The 21,653-nt window shown below is 33.3% G+C and overlaps 1 protein-coding gene across 4 annotated transcripts; it reads left to right on the top strand.

Moving 5' to 3' along the window:
- The first annotated feature begins 320 nt into the window (after window positions 1-320).
- Window positions 321-20,650, top strand: LOC117109185 (ubiquitin conjugation factor E4 A-like). Of its 4 annotated transcripts, none has more exons than XM_033251433.1 (17): window positions 945-987; window positions 2,233-2,439; window positions 2,954-3,075; window positions 4,799-4,972; window positions 5,378-5,510; window positions 6,607-6,806; window positions 7,486-7,677; window positions 8,003-8,120; window positions 9,051-9,248; window positions 9,725-9,988; window positions 10,456-10,873; window positions 11,743-11,935; window positions 12,346-12,459; window positions 13,492-13,666; window positions 14,375-14,703; window positions 16,972-17,129; window positions 17,691-20,650. In XM_033251433.1, the coding sequence occupies exons 2-17, from the start codon at window positions 2,250-2,252 to the stop codon at window positions 17,803-17,805; spliced, it is 3,093 nt and encodes a 1,030-aa protein (XP_033107324.1). In that variant the 5' UTR covers window positions 945-987; window positions 2,233-2,249; the 3' UTR covers window positions 17,806-20,650. The 4 variants fall into 4 exon arrangements, with proteins under 4 accessions (XP_033107325.1, XP_033107324.1, XP_033107322.1 ...); XM_033251431.1 differs by lacking the exon at window positions 945-987 and adding an exon at window positions 1,202-1,358; XM_033251432.1 differs by lacking the exon at window positions 945-987 and adding an exon at window positions 1,227-1,397.
- The last annotated feature ends 1,003 nt before the right edge of the window (window positions 20,651-21,653 follow it).

Here is a 21,653-nt window from a genome sequence, read left to right as displayed (position 1 = left end):
ATGGTTTTGGACTATTCTTCATTTGATGGCAGATCTCAAAGCTCTTCTTGCGTTTTTCCCCCCCGGTCGCTTTGAATGAGTTCCTCCCATGTTTTCCGGGGTCTGCCTCGACTTCTGCTGCCTTCGACCAGTACAGCATTGTGCTTCTGATAGTTTGGGAATTTTTTTTTTTTTTTTTATTTAAATGTTTATTCTCACTTAATTTTGTAAAATTGTAGCCAATGGGGACTTGGATTGTCTTAACATAAGAGGTAATCATTGTCATCACTAGCCTATAAATGGAGGTATACAGTAGGTAGGTAGTGGTTAAATCAATTTACTATATAATCTTTGTAATTTTCAGTTTCAGAAAACCAGGAAATGTCAGAGAAAGATACCAACCCATTTGCAGCATTGATGCAGCAAGAAGGGCCTTCTGAAAAGGAACCAAGTCTTGATCAAGAATTAAGTGACATGGATTCAGAGACTGATTCAGGAGATGAAGAAATCCTTAATCTTATCTACGAATCAAACCTCATCAACAAAGTTTTTCTAATTACAATTAATGATGGTAACTCAATCTAATAATAATCTCAACTAATTCTCCAAAACTTAATTGTTGAATTTTATGATAAAAATACAGCAAACAAATGTTTACCTTTGTAAAACCATTTAAATTTAAGAATAGATTCTTTGCCACTGTGCATTTTAATTTTATTTTTTTCATCATAAATTACCTTTATTTTGTTTTTTAATGTGAGATGTGTATAAGAGACAGTATATATATAGACCTACTGTAGTACAAAATAGTGGCAGAGAGGGAGGAAAATCAGACACAACATTAAAAATATTTATTTTACAAATCTGTCCCTGTCTTCAATCTGCCAATTACCATGTGATACGAGTCCGCGGTGGCCTACAAATGAAGAAGGGAATTCCCCGGGTATGGAATGAGCAGCCGGATTATAAGACATTGAATTTCATTATTCTTCCGGGTGGACAAAAAACGTAAGTACTTAGGCCTACTTCACATATATTTACTAAGTGTTATAGTTAACCTTCCTTGTCATATTGATCGAGTATCATTTCATCATAGAGAAAAGTTTTTAATTTTATCTAGGCCTTCGACAGCCTCAATTATTTTTTTTACCTTAACTCCAATTACATACACAAGGGAGGCCGCCCTCAACCATTGGTTTGGCACACGACGACACGCATTTTACCCTTCGATTCTCATATGGTCAGACGCATAGAGCTAGGGCCAGGCCTAGCAAGATATATGTTGGTTCTGGTGAAGCTCATCGTTTACTACTAATGTTAATGATTATTCGTTTTTATTTGCCCGGTAGAGTACGTCATGGATAGCATTCGTTTGTATGGTAACTGTTTGAATACGGATAGTATTGAATAGATTGAAGGTTAGCTTCATTAGAAGCTAACATTCAATCATCATTCAGAATTTATAATTGGGCCTACTAGAGGCTAGGGCCAGGCCTAGCTAGGCCTAGCTACTGTAATCCACTACTAGCCTTGGAGGCCTACACTAGCTTGGCCTAGGGCCCCTTACTTAGAGGAGGTAGGCCTAGCCTAGTAGTAGTAGGCCTAACTAGGCCTAGGGGCCTATTTATATATTACAAACATTAAACGTACAATGTAGAAATTAATGGCAAAACAAAAACATAAGTAAATTACTGTAATAGCTACATTAATCATTACTATACTACTAGTTAGGCCTACTAGGGTTAGACCTAGGCCTACAGTAGTCCAGGGTGGGGGGACCGGGACTACAATTGACAAGTGTATAATTCAGCACATATATTTGGCCCAAAAATATTTTTTTTAATAAGAAAAAGTTTCATCATCATCATACATTTTGAGTTTATGTCCATTTTGATCATGATGGATTGGACTTTTCTTCATTTGATGACAGATATCTCCAAGCTCCTATATGTCCTGAGCCATTCCCAACTGTAGATAACTTCCTCCCATGTTTTCCGGGGTCTGCCTCTACTTCTGCTGCCTTCGACCAGGTCTCACTACTGTACAGCATTGTGCTTCTGATAGTTTGGGAATTTCTTTTTTTTTTTTATTTAAATGTTTATTCTCACTTAATTTTGTAAAATTGTAGCCAATGGGGACTTGGATTGTCTTAACATAAGAGGTAATCATTGTCATCACTAGCCTATAAATGGAGGTATACAGTAGGTAGGTAGTGGTTAAATCAGTTTACTATATAATCTTTGTAATTTTCAGTTTCAGAAAACCAGGAAATGTCAGAGAAAGATACCAACCCATTTGCAGCATTGATGCAGCAAGAAGGGCCTTCTGAAAAGGAACCAAGTCTTGATCAAGAATTAAGTGACATGGATTCAGAGACTGATTCAGGAGATGAAGAAATCCTTAATCTTATCTACGAATCAAACCTCATCAACAAAGTTTTTCTAATTACAATTAATGATGGTAACTCAATCTAATAATAATCTCAACTAATTCTCCAAAACGTAATTGTTGAATTTTATGATAAAAATACAGCAAACAAATGTTTACCTTTGTAAAACCATTTAAATTTAAGAATAGACTCTTTGCCACTGTGCATTTTAATTTTATTTTTTTCATCATAAAATACTTTTTAGTTTATTTTGTTTTTTAATGCGTTATATAAATGACGATGCGGCGATGATTACGATTGATAATTATGATGATTGTTGATTGACGACTATCGATGGTGATAATGATGATTTTAATGAAGATGATGATGGTTAATGATAATGATTAATGATTGATGATGATGGTTGAGGATAATAATGACGATGAAGAAGATTGGTGATTATGATGATGATAATGATGATTGATAATAATTATTGATGATGATGATGATTACATTTATTTTTAATATTGTTATTCATTATTAAAATTATTATCTATATAATTATTATTAAGTGCAATATTTGAACTTTCATCTCACATTGTCTAGCTCCAGTGTCTCCGAGTGAAGGTATTCCAACCCATTGTGTTTTTCTTTTCGACATTGCTGAGCAGATCAAAGAGGTGTTTGGTCAAGATTGGACCATAATTGAATTATCATCAGCACAACAGGCAAGTTGATACATCAGAGTGAATGTTTTAATTTCACACTTGAAGCTCCCTTTCTCAGGAAAGAACTGTCAGCGGCGGATTCAGGGTGGGGTCTCAATCGCCCCGGGCCCATATAAATTTTTAAAAACTTAAAGAAAAATGGAGAAAAAAAAGACAATTATATTCCAATTTTAAGTCTGAAAGTGCTATTATTATTGGTCATCCAGATGTGCCATAATCATTCTTACCTCGGTCCCAACCACATTGGTGCTCAGGTGTTATAGACCATCCATCAAGGTCCCTCCCTGCCCCACCTCCCAGATTTTTAATCAGAATATGTGAATTTTATTATTAAATTGTTAATATTATTTGAATTAATATGTTTAAATTTATTTTATTTTTTATTTTATTGATTTTGCAAGTCACAGCCAGAAGATAAATTAAACAAACATCATATTAGTGTTTTTCTTTTGTATGTTATCAATAATAATGTCAATGGTATGATTTTGACGTAGGCTTTATTCACGTCATCATGTTTTAAGTGACAAATACCTGTGAATTTTGTCCATAATAAGGGTGTAATGACATCATCAGTCCCATATGGACAAATCACACATATTTCTGACTTGACGTGGTAAATATTTCAATATGTCAATAACTTATGATATCAAAAAATGTGTATTTTTCCTTAGGCTATCTGTTTACACTGTCAAGTTTTATGTGACAAATACCTGTATTTTTTTTTATCAATATATAGGTGTGTGATATGACATCATCAATCCCATATATGGGCAAATCACACTAATTTCTGACATAAAACATGTTGTAACATAAAATATGTCAGTGATACTCATGATATGATTTGTGTATTCTTTCTTAGGCTCTGTCCACACTATCAAGTCTTTTGTGACAGATACCTGTGGTTTTTCCATATATGGGTGTGGTTTTTCCATATATGGATGTGGTTTTTCCATATATGGATGTGATATGACATTAACAAGCTTATATAATGAAAATTTCACTTCATTTGTCAAAAATAAAAGTTGGTTTTTGTGGCTGCTGCTATATTTATTTCAAAACATCATCACATGATATTCACATGTTAATTGTAGGATATGTACTTAATGAAAACATCATCACATGATATTCACGTGTTAATTGTAGGATATGTACAGTACTTAATGAAAGCATCTTCACATGATATTCACATGTTAACTGTAGCATAACGTAAAATTTAGGGACCTTATATATAGTGGATTATGTCAGAAATGCTTATGTAAATCATACAATATATGAATATAAATAACTATTCGTATAGCACAGTATTTAAAAAATTATTTTCTCACTGGTGCTATAGTATGTTATTTAGACAACTTTGTAGGCTATCTGGCAAAAAATAAAGATCAATTCACTCATTTTTTTTTAATTTGTAAATAAAAAAACTTTTTTTAAGTTTTTTGTTTTACTGCCCCTATATTTCAGTGAATTAGGGGCTGGTGAGGTGGGCAAACAAACAATTTTTTTTAGTCCTTATCAAATTGTCCTTGACAAAAACTTTTGTATGCAAATATATTTATAGTCACGGTAATCGTATGCATATATATGGTTATAAAGTGATGTCATCATGGTCATGTTTTCACATATATTTGTCAAATAAAATTTGATAATTCTCCTAATTATGTGATGTACTGGTATGAGGAGAGGTAACTAACACTCTCAAGTATGTGTTATCATGTTAATTTAGGCTGTGTTTGAAAGGCTTATGTGTCCCATTCCATCTGATTTGGTGATTAATACTTCAACTACAAATCCAGATCATGTATCTGAGAAGGCAGAAGCCGGCGAGGAATTAGCGTTAAAGTACCTGTTCGAGTGTTACAAACGCCTATTGAACCTAAAGGAAAGTGGTCTTAAAGAGGTTGGTAACACTCATGTTTCTTGTATTTATATATCATAAAACCTCAAATAGAAGCCCAATGGGCTTAAACTCGAGAAGGAGCCCCCCTCTTTAGTTTACAAAAGTAGCCTTAAAAAAAGGCCCATCTCAAAAATAAGCCCATGGGTGAGACCTGTAAAACAAGAGTAGTAAAGTAATAGTCTTTATTTTTTACCTTATTTTACTACATAATATTGCACTGTATTGTATTGTTTTGTATTTTACTGTATATTGTACAGTATTTGGTTCACACTGTATTGTACTGTATTATGTTGTAATGTTTTGTATTCTGTAATCAAAATTAAGTTAATCAAATCATATTTAAATTTCTATCAATAAAATGTTGTAATTTGATTTGGTAATAATTGTCATTTTATATATTTAAAGGAGCTGTTCAACAAATGTGAAAGCATCATCGCCTCTATTGGTGCTACCTGTCTTCTAACACCTGCTGTCATCAACAATCAAAATGTACATCAACAAGTCTTTGACATATTCATGAGGGAGTTCAAAAATGACAGTACGTTTCTTCTTCATATTACATGGAGGCCTGGAAAAATAATTGTGCCTCCAACTGTAAAAATTTCTATTGATTAAATGTCACCAGCAGAAAATGTTACCTGTACAATATAGCCCAATATTCGTGGTCTGAAGCAAAAAAAATGCCAAAATTTTGGTTCAAAAATACCTTTAAAGACAGCACAATGTTTCAAACCACCGATCGGTCACACACTTTTTTAGTCCTGATTTGACACAAAGAACCGAAGGCTATTTCCCATAAATGCAACTTGTGCTTATTGGCCGCTTAAAAATACTAGTTTCTGCATTAATTTTCAATAATTTATATTATATTTCAATAAATTGAAATGAAAATTTATCTATTTGCCTATTTTTTTTAAACATTTATTAGTTTAATTTGTCATTGTATCAGATTCTGGGTCCTAAAAATGTAAACAATCCCACTCCTTGTGAAAGAGACCACCAACTATGAGTAGGACAGCAATTAAGTTGCCTATTGTCAACCATTGGCCTCTATGAGTAGTAATGCTATAAATAAAGTATTTAAAATTTGTGGTAACAAATTAGAACTTTAATCAATGTGACCGGCTCTGGCAAAACCCTCTGTCGCAATTTATAATTTCGCACAAGCGCAAAAAACGTTCGAGAATCAGAATTTTTAACATTTTCAGATTTTTCTATTTTATAAATCAAGATATATGGAAGAACATTTCTGCAAAATATCAATCACTAAATCTTACTAAAAAGTATATTGAAATTATTTTTAAAATACAAATCTTGATAATAAACTATTGATTTTGGAATCTTCGGAAGCTGTTTTTTCAAAACGTACATGGTTGATATCCAGTGAATTCGATATTCATAACTTTGTTAATACTAAACACTCCATCGATTTCCATCAAGGAAAGAAACACTGTTTTAAAGAAGAATCTATGCAGAATCCAACAATACCAAAAACTAAAAATAGCTAGTTCTGCCAGAGCCGGTCACAAATGTAAAAAACACAGTTTCAAGAAGTATAAAAAGGTATGAAAATTATAATACACAGCTTCAAGAATATGTACTAATCTTCTACAATAATCTTTCAATATTTTCAGATTTTAGTGCAAGTGCCCAGTTTTTTAAACTTGTTGCAGAACAAGTAAATAGTGATGGAATGTCTTGTACAGATGCCTTCGGCCCTGTTTTAACAATTCTCCAAGAAGAGATGAAGAAAGAACCCGGGCTTATAAACTCCCTCAACTATGGCTACTGCGGTATCATTTGGTTTTTTAGCAACCCAGAATATTTGGCAGAGGTATTTTATTGTAATTATTATCTTAAGATACTTTATTCAATTGTCATCTACTCTAACCATATGGAAAATAAACTCTTTAATTTAATGAAATTAAGAATGTACGATCATTAAATGATGTTTGTACTTAAATTTAAAAATCGAGGAAAAAATATCATAAACATGTGATATTAATGAAAAACACTAATTTCTACATGAAAAGCATCTGAGGAATTTTATTTTATTTTACTGTCTTTATTATATATTTTAATAATTTTTTTTGTATTAACTTTATGTGTGATGCTTTTTTACACTACTTTACTTTATACCAATATTTACTTTTTTACTTCCTTAAATTATAATATTTTGTATTTTATTTAATAATTTGATTCTATATGTACCTAATAGTACCTATTTAACTATTATAGATTTTTTCTTCTTACTAACATACACTTTATATTTCAGTGGCAGATCCAATGGTGGGGGTGGGGAGCCATCTGACCTCTCCCCCCTCCAAGTTTTATCAAATTATAAAAAAATAGAGAAAATAGAAAATTGTATTTAAATTTAAGTCCAAACGTGCTCGAACCCTCCCCCTGTAAAAGTCACCCTCTGGGCCCCCTCTATTTCAAATTCCTGGGAGTACCACTGTGTTTAAGTACTTACAAGACAAATGAAAAGTAATTCAATTGTTTGGTTGCAGGTTCTTCTAAATCACATGACTCCGGCAGATCTAAATAGTGGGAAAGCCTACGAGGAATCCAGTTTAGGAAAACTTCTCTGCCTCACATGTCTATACAATAGGAATGATGGTGGTGATAGTTATAGATTCTTCGAAAAGCCCTCAAGATACTCACAGCAACAACTCAGCAGTACGCAGTCCCAAATATGGCAGGTAATAATCATGATATGAATTTATATAGCGCCCTTTAGTTGGTGAACTAGTCTCAGGTATTTTGATGATAACCGTTTTATCCCTTGCACTAGCTGATTTTCCTGTACTGGTCCTAGCAGCCTGTTAAGGGTTTTCTTTCCATTTTGATTCTCTTCTCATGCTCTTTTAAACTCTACTGTGAACTTCAGAAAAAAGATATATATCGCATGTACACCATGTAGGATAGGCCCAGCGCCATGCCATGGTACACCGTCAGAAGCCAATATGGATTATAAACTGACTTCAATTTAATTATTTTTTTTACAATTATTTGTGTTTTCTGCAGCTTACATCTCTACTTAATGCTAAGGTCCACGAGATCTTTATCAGTATTTGTAAATCATCTGTGGAAAACAAACATAGGCTGCTCGAATGGCTTGGGAACTGTATGAAAGCTAATGCAGGTGAGTTTTCCTATATGGAGATATGCTTAATTATGGTGTAGTCACATGGTTATCCATCTTACAAGCAGTGGTGTACCTAAGAGTTTTGAAATGGGGAGGGCTAATGAGGAGGTGGGGTGGGGGCTTGATGATTAAATGAATTTGAACCAGCTTAAAAATAAGGTGATATGAGGTGATTTTTTACTACTAGAGTGTGGGAGCATACTTGGGGGGAGGGGTGTCCACTGCGCACCCCCTAGATATGCCACTACTTAAAGTATGTCTGCTTTCCTGGTCAGTTATAAACTTAAGGATTTAAATTACACAGCATAAGTGATAGATTGTCTTCCCCAATGCTCTTTTTCATGGTTGGGTAAAATTTGTGTTTTTATTCTTCTGTCATTCTTGTAATGGGAGAGCGTGCAGTGTGTAAGGTGTTGGACTTCTGATCGTGAGATTGGGAGCTCGAGACCTATGCTCATCGCATTGCTTGTGTCCTTGGGCCAGACACTTACGTTTGTCTCTCTTCACCCAGGAGTATAAATGGGAGGGGCGGGGGTCATGCTGTTAACCTGCTTGTCAATGTATAACAGTAACTAGAATTGATTATTCGCTAAAAGGAAGCTACATTAAAAACAACTCTGCAGCTCCTGTGATTCATACGAATGACCGATTCTTGTAATGGACTTTTCTGTCAAGTACTGCGACTTGGATTTTGTTTCCAAAGGAGTTGGACTACTTTAAACAGCATAGTTGTACGTCAAGTTGTGTGTTTGTGAGACCTGTGCAGATTCCTGGCTAATAAAAAGAACATGATTGTCAGTTGCTGACTTTGATAGACGCTTCACTAAGATCCATTTTCTTCAGCCGTTCGCTTAAATTCTTTGATTCTCATAGATATAGCCTTTTATATTTATATCACTAAATGGTTTTTTCTTTTTCAAACTGCAGGTCGAGGCAAAATTTGGTCACTTCAGAACCAGAATGCATCGGATGGATTCTTCATGAATATTGGCGCTGTGCTGCTTCACATGTGTCATAAGTTTGCCACACCAAACTCGCCCCGAATGCTCTCAATCGACTTCAGATACTGCAAAGTCGATGTGAAAACTAGCGATGATATGAGAGCCAAAGGTGTACACTTAAAAGGTTAGCAACACTGATACATAGAGATGTACAGTCTGTTTTGAGCAAATAAATTATAAATTCAAGGGATTAAAACTAAATGGTCTAAGCCCAAAACAAATTTTTCAAAATATTTTTTGTTTTTAAACTATGATTACATTTTTTAAGCCATAAAACATAAATACTCAACTAATATTTTAGCATATTATTCAACAGGCACTTAATCTACATTACTTGTATCCACTCACTAGTATCAGTGGGTACCTGTTAGTGTTTGAATGCCAAATGTGCTTATTAGCTGCTGCAACATTAAGAAATACTCCCCAAGGAACTGAGTGTGTTTTATAGGTGTTTAATCCAATGACCAGGGTTAATAAGCATGTAGGGTGCTTATCATTATGCACTATATAATTCTACTATTCTATTATCAATAGTATTATCTTATCAGTAAGGTATATATTTTCAACAATTTTTACAATTCTGTCTCCATTCCTTTGTAGAATTACCAAAATCAGATTTTCTCCGGAAGCTTGATGAAGGAGAATCAATTGCCGAAAGCCCAGATACATTCAACTTTCCGACCGACCTTTTCTTTCTGACTCATCGTTGCTTACAGCTAGGTTTCAATGTGCTACACAGTCGCTTTATGAAAGTCAACAGAGAATTGCACCAATATCAGCAGGCTTTCCAGGAACATCAGCAGCTTCTTAACACGGCAAGAGCCACTGGTGTCTTAGAAGAGATACAAGAAAAAATGGAGAAAGGTACACCAACTAAACATAGAGCTTGTTTCTACTGGGAAAGTTTTCCCGTTATTCAATCGGTTATTAAACACCATAGTTGAACTTTGCAGCAGAAACAGGCAAAAAAATATATATAAGGTTAAAAATGTGGTATCCTACTATGATTTATTGAGCAGAAATGTATTATGTAGGATTGTAGCTGATCAAAAAATAACTGGTTATTCAGTAGAAATGTGACCATAGTGAATTGTGAGCTCTGAACTCTGTCCAGACTATCAAATTTTATTTGACAAAAACATGTGACATGCCTAAATATGGTCATGATGACATCACACCATGACCTTATATAGGCACATCATGACTATATATGGGCATACAACAGTTTTTTGTCAAAGAAAATTTGATAGTCTAGACAGAGCTTAAAGTAATATTTGATTATGGGATCATTATTTGGGTTATGATTTAATGAATTATTTATTCTCTTCAAGCTACAAGCGTATTCTTATCAATGAAAGCTGCTCTCTGTGAAACCAAAATGACCGGCAACTGCATGCAGTTTCACACAGCGACTGCCCAGCTTCTTGTTCAGTTTGCTGTGACAGACGATCTCTCCAAGCATGTTGCACCATCCTTGCCTGTACGCGAGGATATTCCAGCCATCTTGGCTTGCGTTCCAGCATTTGTTGTTGACAACTTAGTAGATTTTATGCTCTTTGTACGTCGCTTTCAGGAACAAAAATTTGAAGAAATCGCTGAAAATTTGGATAGTGTACTGAGCTTTATTATCCTGTTTATGGGTAATAAGAAAAGAATCAATAACTACCACTTGAGGGCCAAACTTGCCGATATCTTGGATGGCCTTCGGCCTAACTTTGATACTAGGATAAGGTCCAACATAGTGCCAACGTAAGTACTTACCAATTACAATACCTTTTTTTTATTTATTTTTTTTTTTAACTGTTATACTCAAAAGTGAATGATATGTTGCCAATCTCTGGATAGAATAAACCAAGCATTGCTCCGTGCCTAACTGCGCCATCTTTGAACAAAGATATTTTAAATTTGACTAGGCATTTGACTAGTTAACTGTACTTCAATAGAAGTGATGTTTTGTTCTACCTGTTTTTTTATCATACTGAATACACTGTACTTCTCTATATCATTAGAATCCTCCTTTGGACACCCCTAGCGGACACTTTTCTGTGAAACAATGGGCAGTATATCTTTTAAGACTACAGCCAACCCCTATTAAGGGGACACCCCAGTAAGGGGACAGGGACACTTTCTCTGTGCAAAATGGTCAAATCAATACAATTTAACCCTATTAAAGGAACATTATTTTTTTTTTATCATATCAAAACAACTACAGTAGTCTCAAAATAAGAAAAAATCTTTCAAATTTATATTTTGATTTGGGATGGACATGTATTTCTATGCCAAAAAAATCTTGAGATCTGACCAAACTATCACATTTTTTTTGTCAAAAAGCTGTTGTATTCCCATATATTGTCATGATGTGCCTATATATGGTAATGATGTGCCTATATATGGTAATGGTGTGCCTATATATGGTAATGGTGTGCCTATATATGGTAATGGTGTGCCTATATATGGTAATGGTGTGCCTATATATGGTAATGATGTGTCTGTATATGGTAATGATGTGCCTAAAAATGGTAATGGTGTGCCTGTATATGGTCATGATGTGATGTCATGTTTTTGTCAAATAAAATTTGGTAGTCTGAATAGGGCCTTTTGTTATTTTATGTTTGTAGTTATCACAGACAGCGGATATTCAATGAACACCCTCTGAGGATGTTGCTATCCAGATCACTCCTCTCGATCTTTAACGACATAGAGTTCTCTGGAGACGAGCATGCATTTGAACAGAAGTTCAACTACCGGATGCCAATGTACAGAATTTTACACTATCTCTGGTCTCTAGAAGAACAGTGCAAGTGGATCAAGGTCAGGGGTTATCCCTTTGAATATTCATGACTTTATATAATTATAGATAATAAATATAATTATTAATTTTTATATAGCCTGAATTACAATTAAGTCTCTCAGCACTTTAGCTCTTCTTAATAAAAAAGTGACTTATCAGATGTGATTTAAAGCGTTCACATTTTAACATATTATGTTTCACGACCATACTCTGAGTAGGCAAATTTCATAGAAGCATGTACAAAATTCAAATAAATGCTACATTTAGAAAATATTCTAAGACAAAAATAGACAAACAATTGTTAAGCTTGGAGAACCGAACTTCAAAGACAGCATGTGATCCTTCCACAGTTAACTTGAAGGCCATAACTATGTATTAAATGTAGAGTATTTGGAAGATAATCTTAGATGCTCTTTTAATTGCATTTCAGGACCTGTCTGAAGAAGCTATGTTGACAATTGAAGATCCTGTTCCACCGCTGTTCGTCCAGTTTATCAACCTGCTGATTAATGATGCAATCTTCACCCTTGACGAAGCTATGGACGTAAGCAACAATATTAATTATATTATATTTTTGTGATATATATGTAAATAATATAGTGCCAAACACCTGTATAATTGTAGTTGCATAGTGTTTTTGATATGTTGAGCTACTGGTTGATACAATGTGAGTTGCATGGAAAAAGCAGTTTAGCTCAGTCGGCTAAACTGTGGAGGTTTTTTTTTAATTTTATTAATTACTTAACAATTAATTATTAATTTTGTTATTTTTTTTATTTATTTTTATATTTTTTTCTTTTTTCGTGGTTTTGTAATTTTATGTTGTGCTTGGTCTTCTTGCTGCTTTAAGTTTAATCTTTGAAATTGTGTGTATAATTGTACTTTATTTTGTATTTCTTTTTTAATTAATTATCGTAACTCTTAATTGTATATTCTCAGTGTTTATAAAAATGTTTAATGTTTCCATTATTTTGAATAAATTGAATAACAATTTTGAATAATTGAATAGTTTCTTGTATTTGAATAATTTGCTTATAATGTATGTAATTGTACGTTCTTATATATTACTTTCTTTTAATTAATTTTAACTGTACCATATAAATTCTCAATGTTTTTTTGAAAATTGTAATGTTAAATAAATAATAAATAATAGCTTGTACAGATTATAATTTTGTATATTATATTATACCCTGTTCTGTGTCCCAGGGGCTGCGGGCACCGCTTGTGGTGTTATGCGCTCTTTTGCTGACGCAAGCCCCTGGGCCGTTTGTGCCAATAAGATAAATTTCTTCGCTTGTCTTCATGACTGTGTTCGGCTAAAGTGCTGAAATACAAGTCACAATTGCACATTGGCTTTCGGAAGAGGTACATTAAGATGCCCTGTGTGCATGTTAGAGTGTGCAGTATACTTTTTCGGAAAAGAGCTGGCGGTTGCTTCCCGGTGGACTGAATGGCTTTAACTTCTCTCTTTTGAAAGACAGCACTACTTCTGTTTAAATATTCTTTCAGTGTTTTTGTAAAAAACCTTTTAAAGGTTAATTAATATTGCTATTGATTTTGTTTTTATGCCTGATAGTATCTGAAGAAGATTAGAGAGTTGGAGATGAAAAAAGAAAGCGCGGAATGGGAGGAGATGCCAGCTTTTGAGCGAATACAGCATGAAAACAATCTGAGAACACAGGGCAGCATTGCAAGATTCTTTAACACAATGGCAAACGAGTCCATTAAGGTTCTCAGCCACATCTCAACTGGTATGTTCATAGACAGATTCAAGGGAGCCTATCCGGAAAGCCACCCCATCCCCCGAAGAAAAAAATTAAAACTGCATTCAAAGTTTAGTCCCATTTTCAGCCATCTGGATGTGTCATAATCATAAAATTTCACACTTTAGCCCCAACTATATTGGGGCTGATGTGGGCTAGATTGTTCATCTATCAAAATACATCTATGATCCTCCTCTATTTCAAATTCCTGGATCTGCCACTGATATTTAATACTTTGTATTCTGTGTAACAAACTTTATATTTTTAAAAATTAGTCAGAAAGGGGGAAAATCAATAAAACAAATTTCTTTTGTTTTTTAGCATTATGGTTCTGTCAAAAATTTTTAAATAAATTAGAAATTATAAATATTTTTTAATGAAGTAAATTTAACTGTCTGTCAAGTGAAAAAAAATCAGTAAAGGAGATTCTAGGAACCCCCGTATCTCAGGTGGTCCATTTTTGCACCCCTTTCATTCCCCTTCCCTATTGGTAATCTGGGGTGGATTTAGGAAGGTGAGATGTGCCCCCCCCCCTCTCTGGAAAGTAAAAAAAAAAAGAATTTATTGAACACCCAAATGCCTCAGAGGTTATTTCTGGGTGTATAGAAATTAAAATTTTGAGGCAAATTCCCCAGACCCCCTAGGGTAGTGTTCTCTCTCTTCCTAAGTAAATCTTCTTTCATCATTTCACTCCAGATATCAAAGATGTGTTCACACATCCTTCAATGGTGGACCGTGTGGCAGCTATGTTTAATGACTTTCTCGTTAAATTAGTCGGGCGAAAGATGGGCCTGTTGAAAGTCAGCAATTTTGAAGAATATGAGTTCAACCCAAAGCAGCTGGTGAAAGACATATCACAGATTTATGTCAACCTCGGCGACAGAGACGAGTTTTGTGAAGCAGTTGCCCGTGACGAGCGATCGTACACACCTGGTCTGTTCATTCAGGTAGAAAGGGTGTTGTTGAAAATCTTTGCACCGTCGTCTGTGATTGAGGAGATCAAAGTAGTTGCTACTAAGGTCAAGGTATTTATTTTTTTCTTTTTCTTTAAACTGCAGGCACTTACAGGACTTTCAAAGTAGTACAATTACAAAACAAACCATAAAAATAGAAAGAAACAACATACAAAACAAAGTTAAAAGAAAATTCAATGTAAAACTTATAAACAGCGATTTCAATTGTTTTTCTTATGCTCTTTCATTAAATGCTATCAAAGGGCATAGAATTGCAAGAGGTCTCACTCTCGGGGTTTGTTGGAACGTAGTCCTATTTCAAGAAGTACTACCACAAACTAGAGGGCGTCCTTCAAAAAGCAAATTTCTGACTCTTTTCAAATTCTAATAGGGCGCCCCCTATATCGTGGTAGTACTTTTTTTAACGTTTGATTACGTGCATACAAAATCAAGGTGGGTTGGACCTCTTGCAATTGTATATACTTTTTGGTTCTATCTACAGAAGTTTATTATTTGTGGTTCCCCCCCCCCCTCAATTAACTCTATTACATAGGAGGTCAGTATTATCAAGTTTGTATTGTTTGTTATCAGGCATCTTTATTGTTTTAATATACGCAAATTAACTGAGCCGACATCTGCATTATTGAAACTCATTTATATAAATTTACATACAGTACTCTAGACACACCTGATAATTCTCGCCATCTGGCATTGAGTCATCAAATTAATTTGATGACTCAATTCACCTGATGAAGCCCCATTGACTGGGGCAAAATCTTGTGAAATAAAATTCATCGTTAGTCAAATAAGTGCTACAGTACCTACTCATTTGTTTCAAATTAATTGAATTTCATCAATTCGTATTTGATTTATATTTTTTTGCTACTACAATTTCTTCCATCTCTCTTATCTTGTTATGTACTGATTTATTATCTTTGTTACTATTACCCCTCCTATAATAGAAATGACTGCTAATTTTGTACCCCTTTTTGTTTTAATAATTTCAATTTACCTTGTTAAAATAAGAAATACTAATACTGTGGGCCTATAGGTGGTATCAACAATATTCTTTATTTTTTTAATTCAGTAAAATGAGAATCACAAAAATATTGATTTGTTGACATGTCATCTCTTGTAATACAGGAATCTCTAACATACATACATGAGAACGCCACCTCATTTATATGAGCAAGGTTTGAAAGTAATAGAATAATTAGGAAGGTTGATTAGTGGGCTTTCTGATTGTAGCTATGTTTCTGATACAGTTATTTGAGTTTTCAGTATTTCAACATTTCTTGCCTTTTTATGATTTTGGGCTTAATTTTTACATCTTAATTTTTATTGTTTGATTAAATTAGGAAGAAATAAATGATTTGATTTGGATTAATAGAATTTTGAAATGAAACTAATGTTTTTGTTTTATTTGGAATTTCATTCCAACTTTTAGATGCACAATATAAAATGTTCTTTTACCTTGAGAAATATTCCAAGGTAGCCAGTATGAGTTTGGCTATGTGTGCCTTTTCAGTGGTTATTGTGATTAAAAATATATTTGGTTGATAATTAAGGAGAGTATGTTCTGTATACCACTTAATTTTGTACAATTTTAAAATTCAGGGATTATCATGGCATATATTTTTTATGATCATGATGATTGAATTTAGTATGTGTTTTATAGAATAGAATAGAACATTTATATAGCGCCAATATCAGCCATATGTGTCACTCATGGTGCTTAACGACCTAAGGCTTGATTTGGATGTAGCTATGTTTCTGATACAGTTATTTGAGTTTTCAGTATTTCAACATTTCTTGCCTTTTTATGATTTTGGGCTTAATTTTTACATCTTAATTTTTATTGTTTGATTAAATTAGGAAGAAATAAATGATTTGATTTGGATTAATAGAATTTTGAAATGAAACTAATGTTTTTGTTTTATTTGGAATTTCATTCCAACTTTTAGATGCACAATATAAAATGTTCTTTTACCTTGAGAAATATTCCAAGGTAGCCAGTATGAGTTTGGCTATGTGTGCCTTTTCAGTGGTTATTGTGATTAAAAATATATTTGGTTGATAATTAAGGAGAGTATGTTCTGTATACCACTTAATTTTGTACAATTTTAAAATTCAGGGATTATCATGGCATATATTTTTTATGATCATGATGATTGAATTTAGTATGTGTTTTATAGAATAGAATAGAACATTTATATAGCGCCAATATCAGCCATATGTGTCACTCATGGTGCTTAACGACCTAAGGCTTAATTTGGATGGTGCATTCCATGGACCTATTACTATATATTTTTTTTTAATGAATTTACATTATGCTTTCAGAGTATGTCTATGATGAAGGAGACAGAGGAAGAATTGTTTGCTGATGCCCCTGATGAATTCCTTGATCCTTTGCTCTCCATACTTATGTCAGATCCTGTCTTCTTACCGACATCTAATCAGACAGTAGAGAGGAGCACCATCCAACGACACATTATGAGGTTAGTCTTTAAAATCAAGATAAATTAATTAAGCAATCAATCATTTATTGCAGAAATCTAAATCCATATTGAAAAACCTAAACCCAAAAAGCACAAGTGACCACAAATTCCATGTCATCCAGTGGCATATTTAGGGGGGTGCACACCTCCATAAAATACTTGCATCTCCCAGTCGCTTCCCCTCCCCCTCCCACTGCATTGAAAATGTTTGAAGCAAAAAAATAATGCTCAAGTAGTTAAACATCACCTCAAATCACCTTATTTTGCGAGCTAGCTCCTCTCACATCCCCCACTTCACCTTTGCACCACCAACATTCCCCATTTCAGGACTCATAGATGTACCACTGGCATCATCATCCTCTATCATCTTTATCCTTAATATTTAGTTTATTTAATGCATCGTGCTAAAATTTCTTAAGACTACTGAACATTTTAAAAAGCTCAGAATATTTTACAAGGGCAAATACAGTTAACAAAAGGAAGATGGAAAAATTAATCAAATATAAAAAGTGTCTTTAGGATTAACTTCTTTTGTTTTTGTTTTTCCTCTCTTCTATACAGTGATCCTCATGATCCTTTTAATCGAAAAGACCTTACTATGGATATGGTGGTGCCGAACGATGAACTTAGGAAACGTATAGAAGAGTGGAAAAAAGAGAAACTCAAGAATTCCTGATGATACAGCATACAATTTTATTAGTTTCATAATTCATACATTTATGTCTCTCAAAACTCAAACGTAAGTGTCTGGTAGTCAAAAAGGGAACATGTTCCTGTACAAGATGGCTACCAGAGGATCCATTAATCCAATATTTCTGGCTAATACATGTCTCATTTTTTAGTTACTCAAAATCACCTTGAGGCAGTTTTCATTGTGGAAGGCACTATAAAACTGCATCACCATTGACTATTGTCTGCAGCAGAGTTTCGAAAAGTCCAAGTTTAGAAAAACCACATCCCAGATACTGTGCTTCACCTTTATTTTTCTTCACATGATTACCGAAACCTGTGCCTCATACACCACACTGATCAACCCTGAATTTTATACTTGCATTGACAAGGTTTGAACCTCCTACATACGTCGGGGTGAAGGGGCGAAAGTGGCTTAATCTCTCACTAGAGCAGTGAGGTTCTCTCACTGACCACCTATCGCCAGACTATAAAAAATATTTCAAGGTTCCAGAGCCTTGTGTTCGGCATTTCAATCCATCACTGTGCATTTCCTTGTATCCTTGAGCGAGACACCCGGTCCCCCCCGAATCGGCCCCTGCAAATTAATTGCTCTAGAGTCTTAAGGTGTGGAATTTATGTGGAGCGTAATTATAAGTTATTTATGCACTTATTGAAAATGCCCAATCAGCAAACAGAGTTTTAAAGCATTTGTTTGACAAGTGTTCGAGAGTGTGGTGATCAGGGTTTCCTGAAGCCCGGTCCAGACTATCAAATATTATTTGAATAAAAAATCTGTTGTATGCCCATATATAGTCATGATGTGCCTATATATGGTCATGATGTGATGTCATCATGACCATATTTAGGCATGTGACATGTTTTTGTCTTTAAAATACTTGTTTATCAAAGATGTACAGTGACTATCTGTCATGCAAAGACACTTTTGACGAATGCACAACAAGGACATACTGATATAAAAGTGCAATAGTGCGTGTAGGTTCTAGAGGGCGTAGTTTAGGATGGGGTTAAAGAAGATATAGTACTAATCATGATATTTGAAAGTATTGGACACAATTTCTCTAAAATAAAAATTAAATTATGTCTTTTTTTTTTTAATACATTACAATTTAAATATGACTACATTTGAGACAAATATAAGGCAGACACCTCAAAACCTGATAAGAAATGGCCAAACCTCTTAAAAGTATTGTCCTTCATTATCATTCTCAATACTGCATACCTATACAATGTTAAATGAAAGACGGAGTGGTTCTTGAACAGGTATGCATTTAAAGATAAACTATATATAAAAATCAATATCATTTTTAACGATTTTTAGATGATACTGTAGTTTGTAACTAACCCTCCAACTTGTAGCATTTTAGAATTCTTTAGCTCTGTAATCTCAAATAATACGGTGTTGTATGTAAAAGTTAAAAGATAAACTATATATATATAACTCAATATAATTTTTAATAATTTTTAGATGATAGTTTGTAACTAACTGTCCAACTTGTAGAATTTTAGCATTCTTAAGCTCTCTGTATTCTCAAATAATATGGTGTTATGTGTAGAAGTTAGTTAGCACAGGTAGTTCCTACTTCAATAGTATAATATCTCAGCTACAAATGCTATGTTTCTGCATAGGTGGTATAAAGTTTATGTACAAAAAAGTGTGAAATATAATCTGGGTTTATAGTGTACATTTTTAAGTAACCCATTTTAAGTTTGGTAAAATGGTTACTATGGCTAATAACAAATGGAAAAGTTTATGTAGAAAGTTTATGTAGAAATTTATTATTATAATATATTTATTTACACAGACTAACCATTGAGTGCTTTATTATCTTATATGTTTATGTGCGCATACGAAAACTTGTGTACATCATATTCCTGCATTTTAACTATTGAGGGCGGCTTTTGAATTTGTTACGATCATTATAGCACTGTAAATTCGTTACCATCATTTTTAACCCGAAATCGAATTGCTGTATTTTAGTTGAGTATTGTACTTGAAAATTAAATATGGTAACATTTACCAGTTCGACATATTAGTATCAACCAAACGGTTATCGAATTGCAATTCAAATAAACATTTATTTTCTTCATAAAAAGTAAACAGTAACAGTAGAAACAATTGGATGGTAATTAAAGAGGGCACAGCCAAGAAAGCAAATGCTTGTGAGGCAAGCCTGAAAGCAAATAATAATAATTCAATTTCAAAAAGTAATAAAAAGAGTAACAATAGCAATAGTAATTATAATTATTATTATTGTAATCATAATCATAATAATTTTATAATAAAATACGGGAGACAAGAGACAGCGATACAGAAAACAAAAACAAGTGACAGAAATAAAAACGAAACACAAAAAAACATTAGACAACCGATCGTCTATAGACTATTAGTGTATACAAATGGGTATTTGGTTTTTTAATTTTTGCAACTAAAAGTGATACTTAAGATTAAAAGAAAAGCTTTTCTTCGATTGACAGTTTTTGATATGGTCAGGTAAACTATTCCAAAGTTAGGGTCCGCTAAATCTAATACGTTGAAAGAAGTTTTTTTTATGCTGGGGAATATGCAAGCTGAGTGCAGAATCAATGGAGAAGCATAACTGACAACTTAATCTTGGAGCGGGAATGCTAGAACGTAATTTTGTTTATCGTTTTACATTGATGTAAAATTCATGGGAAAATACTAGAAATTCTATTATGCAAATTGATTATTCACAAACTTAATGTAATAAATAAGAAAAAATCAAATATTTAATTTCATTCTAGTTAGAAATATGTAAACTTAAAATTAAGTCATACAATTGCAAATAAATTACCTCGTATCTATCTCATTACGTGTGTCAGTTTATTTAATCCAAAAAAAATGTACTGATTTATTACAGTATATGTTTTACACAGTATATTATATTACCAATGTATTGTGTAAAATTCGATGAGAGTGAATATACAGTATATTACACATACACTTTTTTTATATAAAATCTCAAAATCTAAAAATCTCAAATTCTCATTATTGTAGTCATGAAATATAACAGACGATTAAGTTAACTTGTTAGGCCTACCATTAAGAACAACTATAAGAACACATTTTATAAGAAAATCGAGGCTGAAAATGCAAAAAAATTAAGAACGAATTAAGGCTGAGATAAAATGGCAAATAAGGTTTTTATTTTGTTTAAATAGAAAAACCAACAAATCTTATCGGTACTTTATATGTAATAGATGTGACTATTTAATACTCTCTATAATACAGTAATTAATATACTGCCGTACAATAATAATTTTCTATGTTTGAAAGTGTGTAAAAATATTTTCGGGCTTGAAATCGGCAAAATGATAAGCCTGGGCAAAATTTTACTGGTTCTTATAAAAAAAGAAAGTGCAGTTGTTTCAATGTTTCTCATTACTGTGTATTTTATGTGAGAAGATGGTGTCTTTTTCCTTTCCATCTTTACATCAAATTTTGTTTCTCCCTATATATTACGGTATGCATTTCTTTTCTTTTTTTTCTTTTTTTTGTCTTTTTTTATTTCTTGGCCTATTCTATGTTTTGGGGGTTTTTTTTAGCAAGGGAATTTGAATAAAACTGAGCTTAAAAAGTAATACGGCCTAGGAAGAAAGAAAGAGAAATTCGAATAAAAATAAAGAAGCTTGGGTTTTAATGATTGGACCTCATGTGTCCGATGTTTACTGTAATTTAATCTCAGTCTAATTATAATGTTTTACTGCAGAGAAGGCAGACTTCTCAAGTCTACGGAACTTTCGTAGTTTCTACGGAAATGTTGCCTAATTACGGACGTATGGAAATAAACAAAAATACTACGGAAATTTATC

The sequence above is a fragment of the Anneissia japonica genome, unplaced genomic scaffold, assembly GCF_011630105.1.
Source record: "Anneissia japonica isolate Jap-2015-1 unplaced genomic scaffold, ASM1163010v1 scaffold287970_len125826_cov170, whole genome shotgun sequence".
Lineage (NCBI taxonomy): Eukaryota > Metazoa > Echinodermata > Crinoidea > Comatulida > Comatulidae > Anneissia > Anneissia japonica.
Note: the sequence above shows the minus strand (reverse complement) of the source record. Positions and strands in the feature narration are given on the sequence as shown.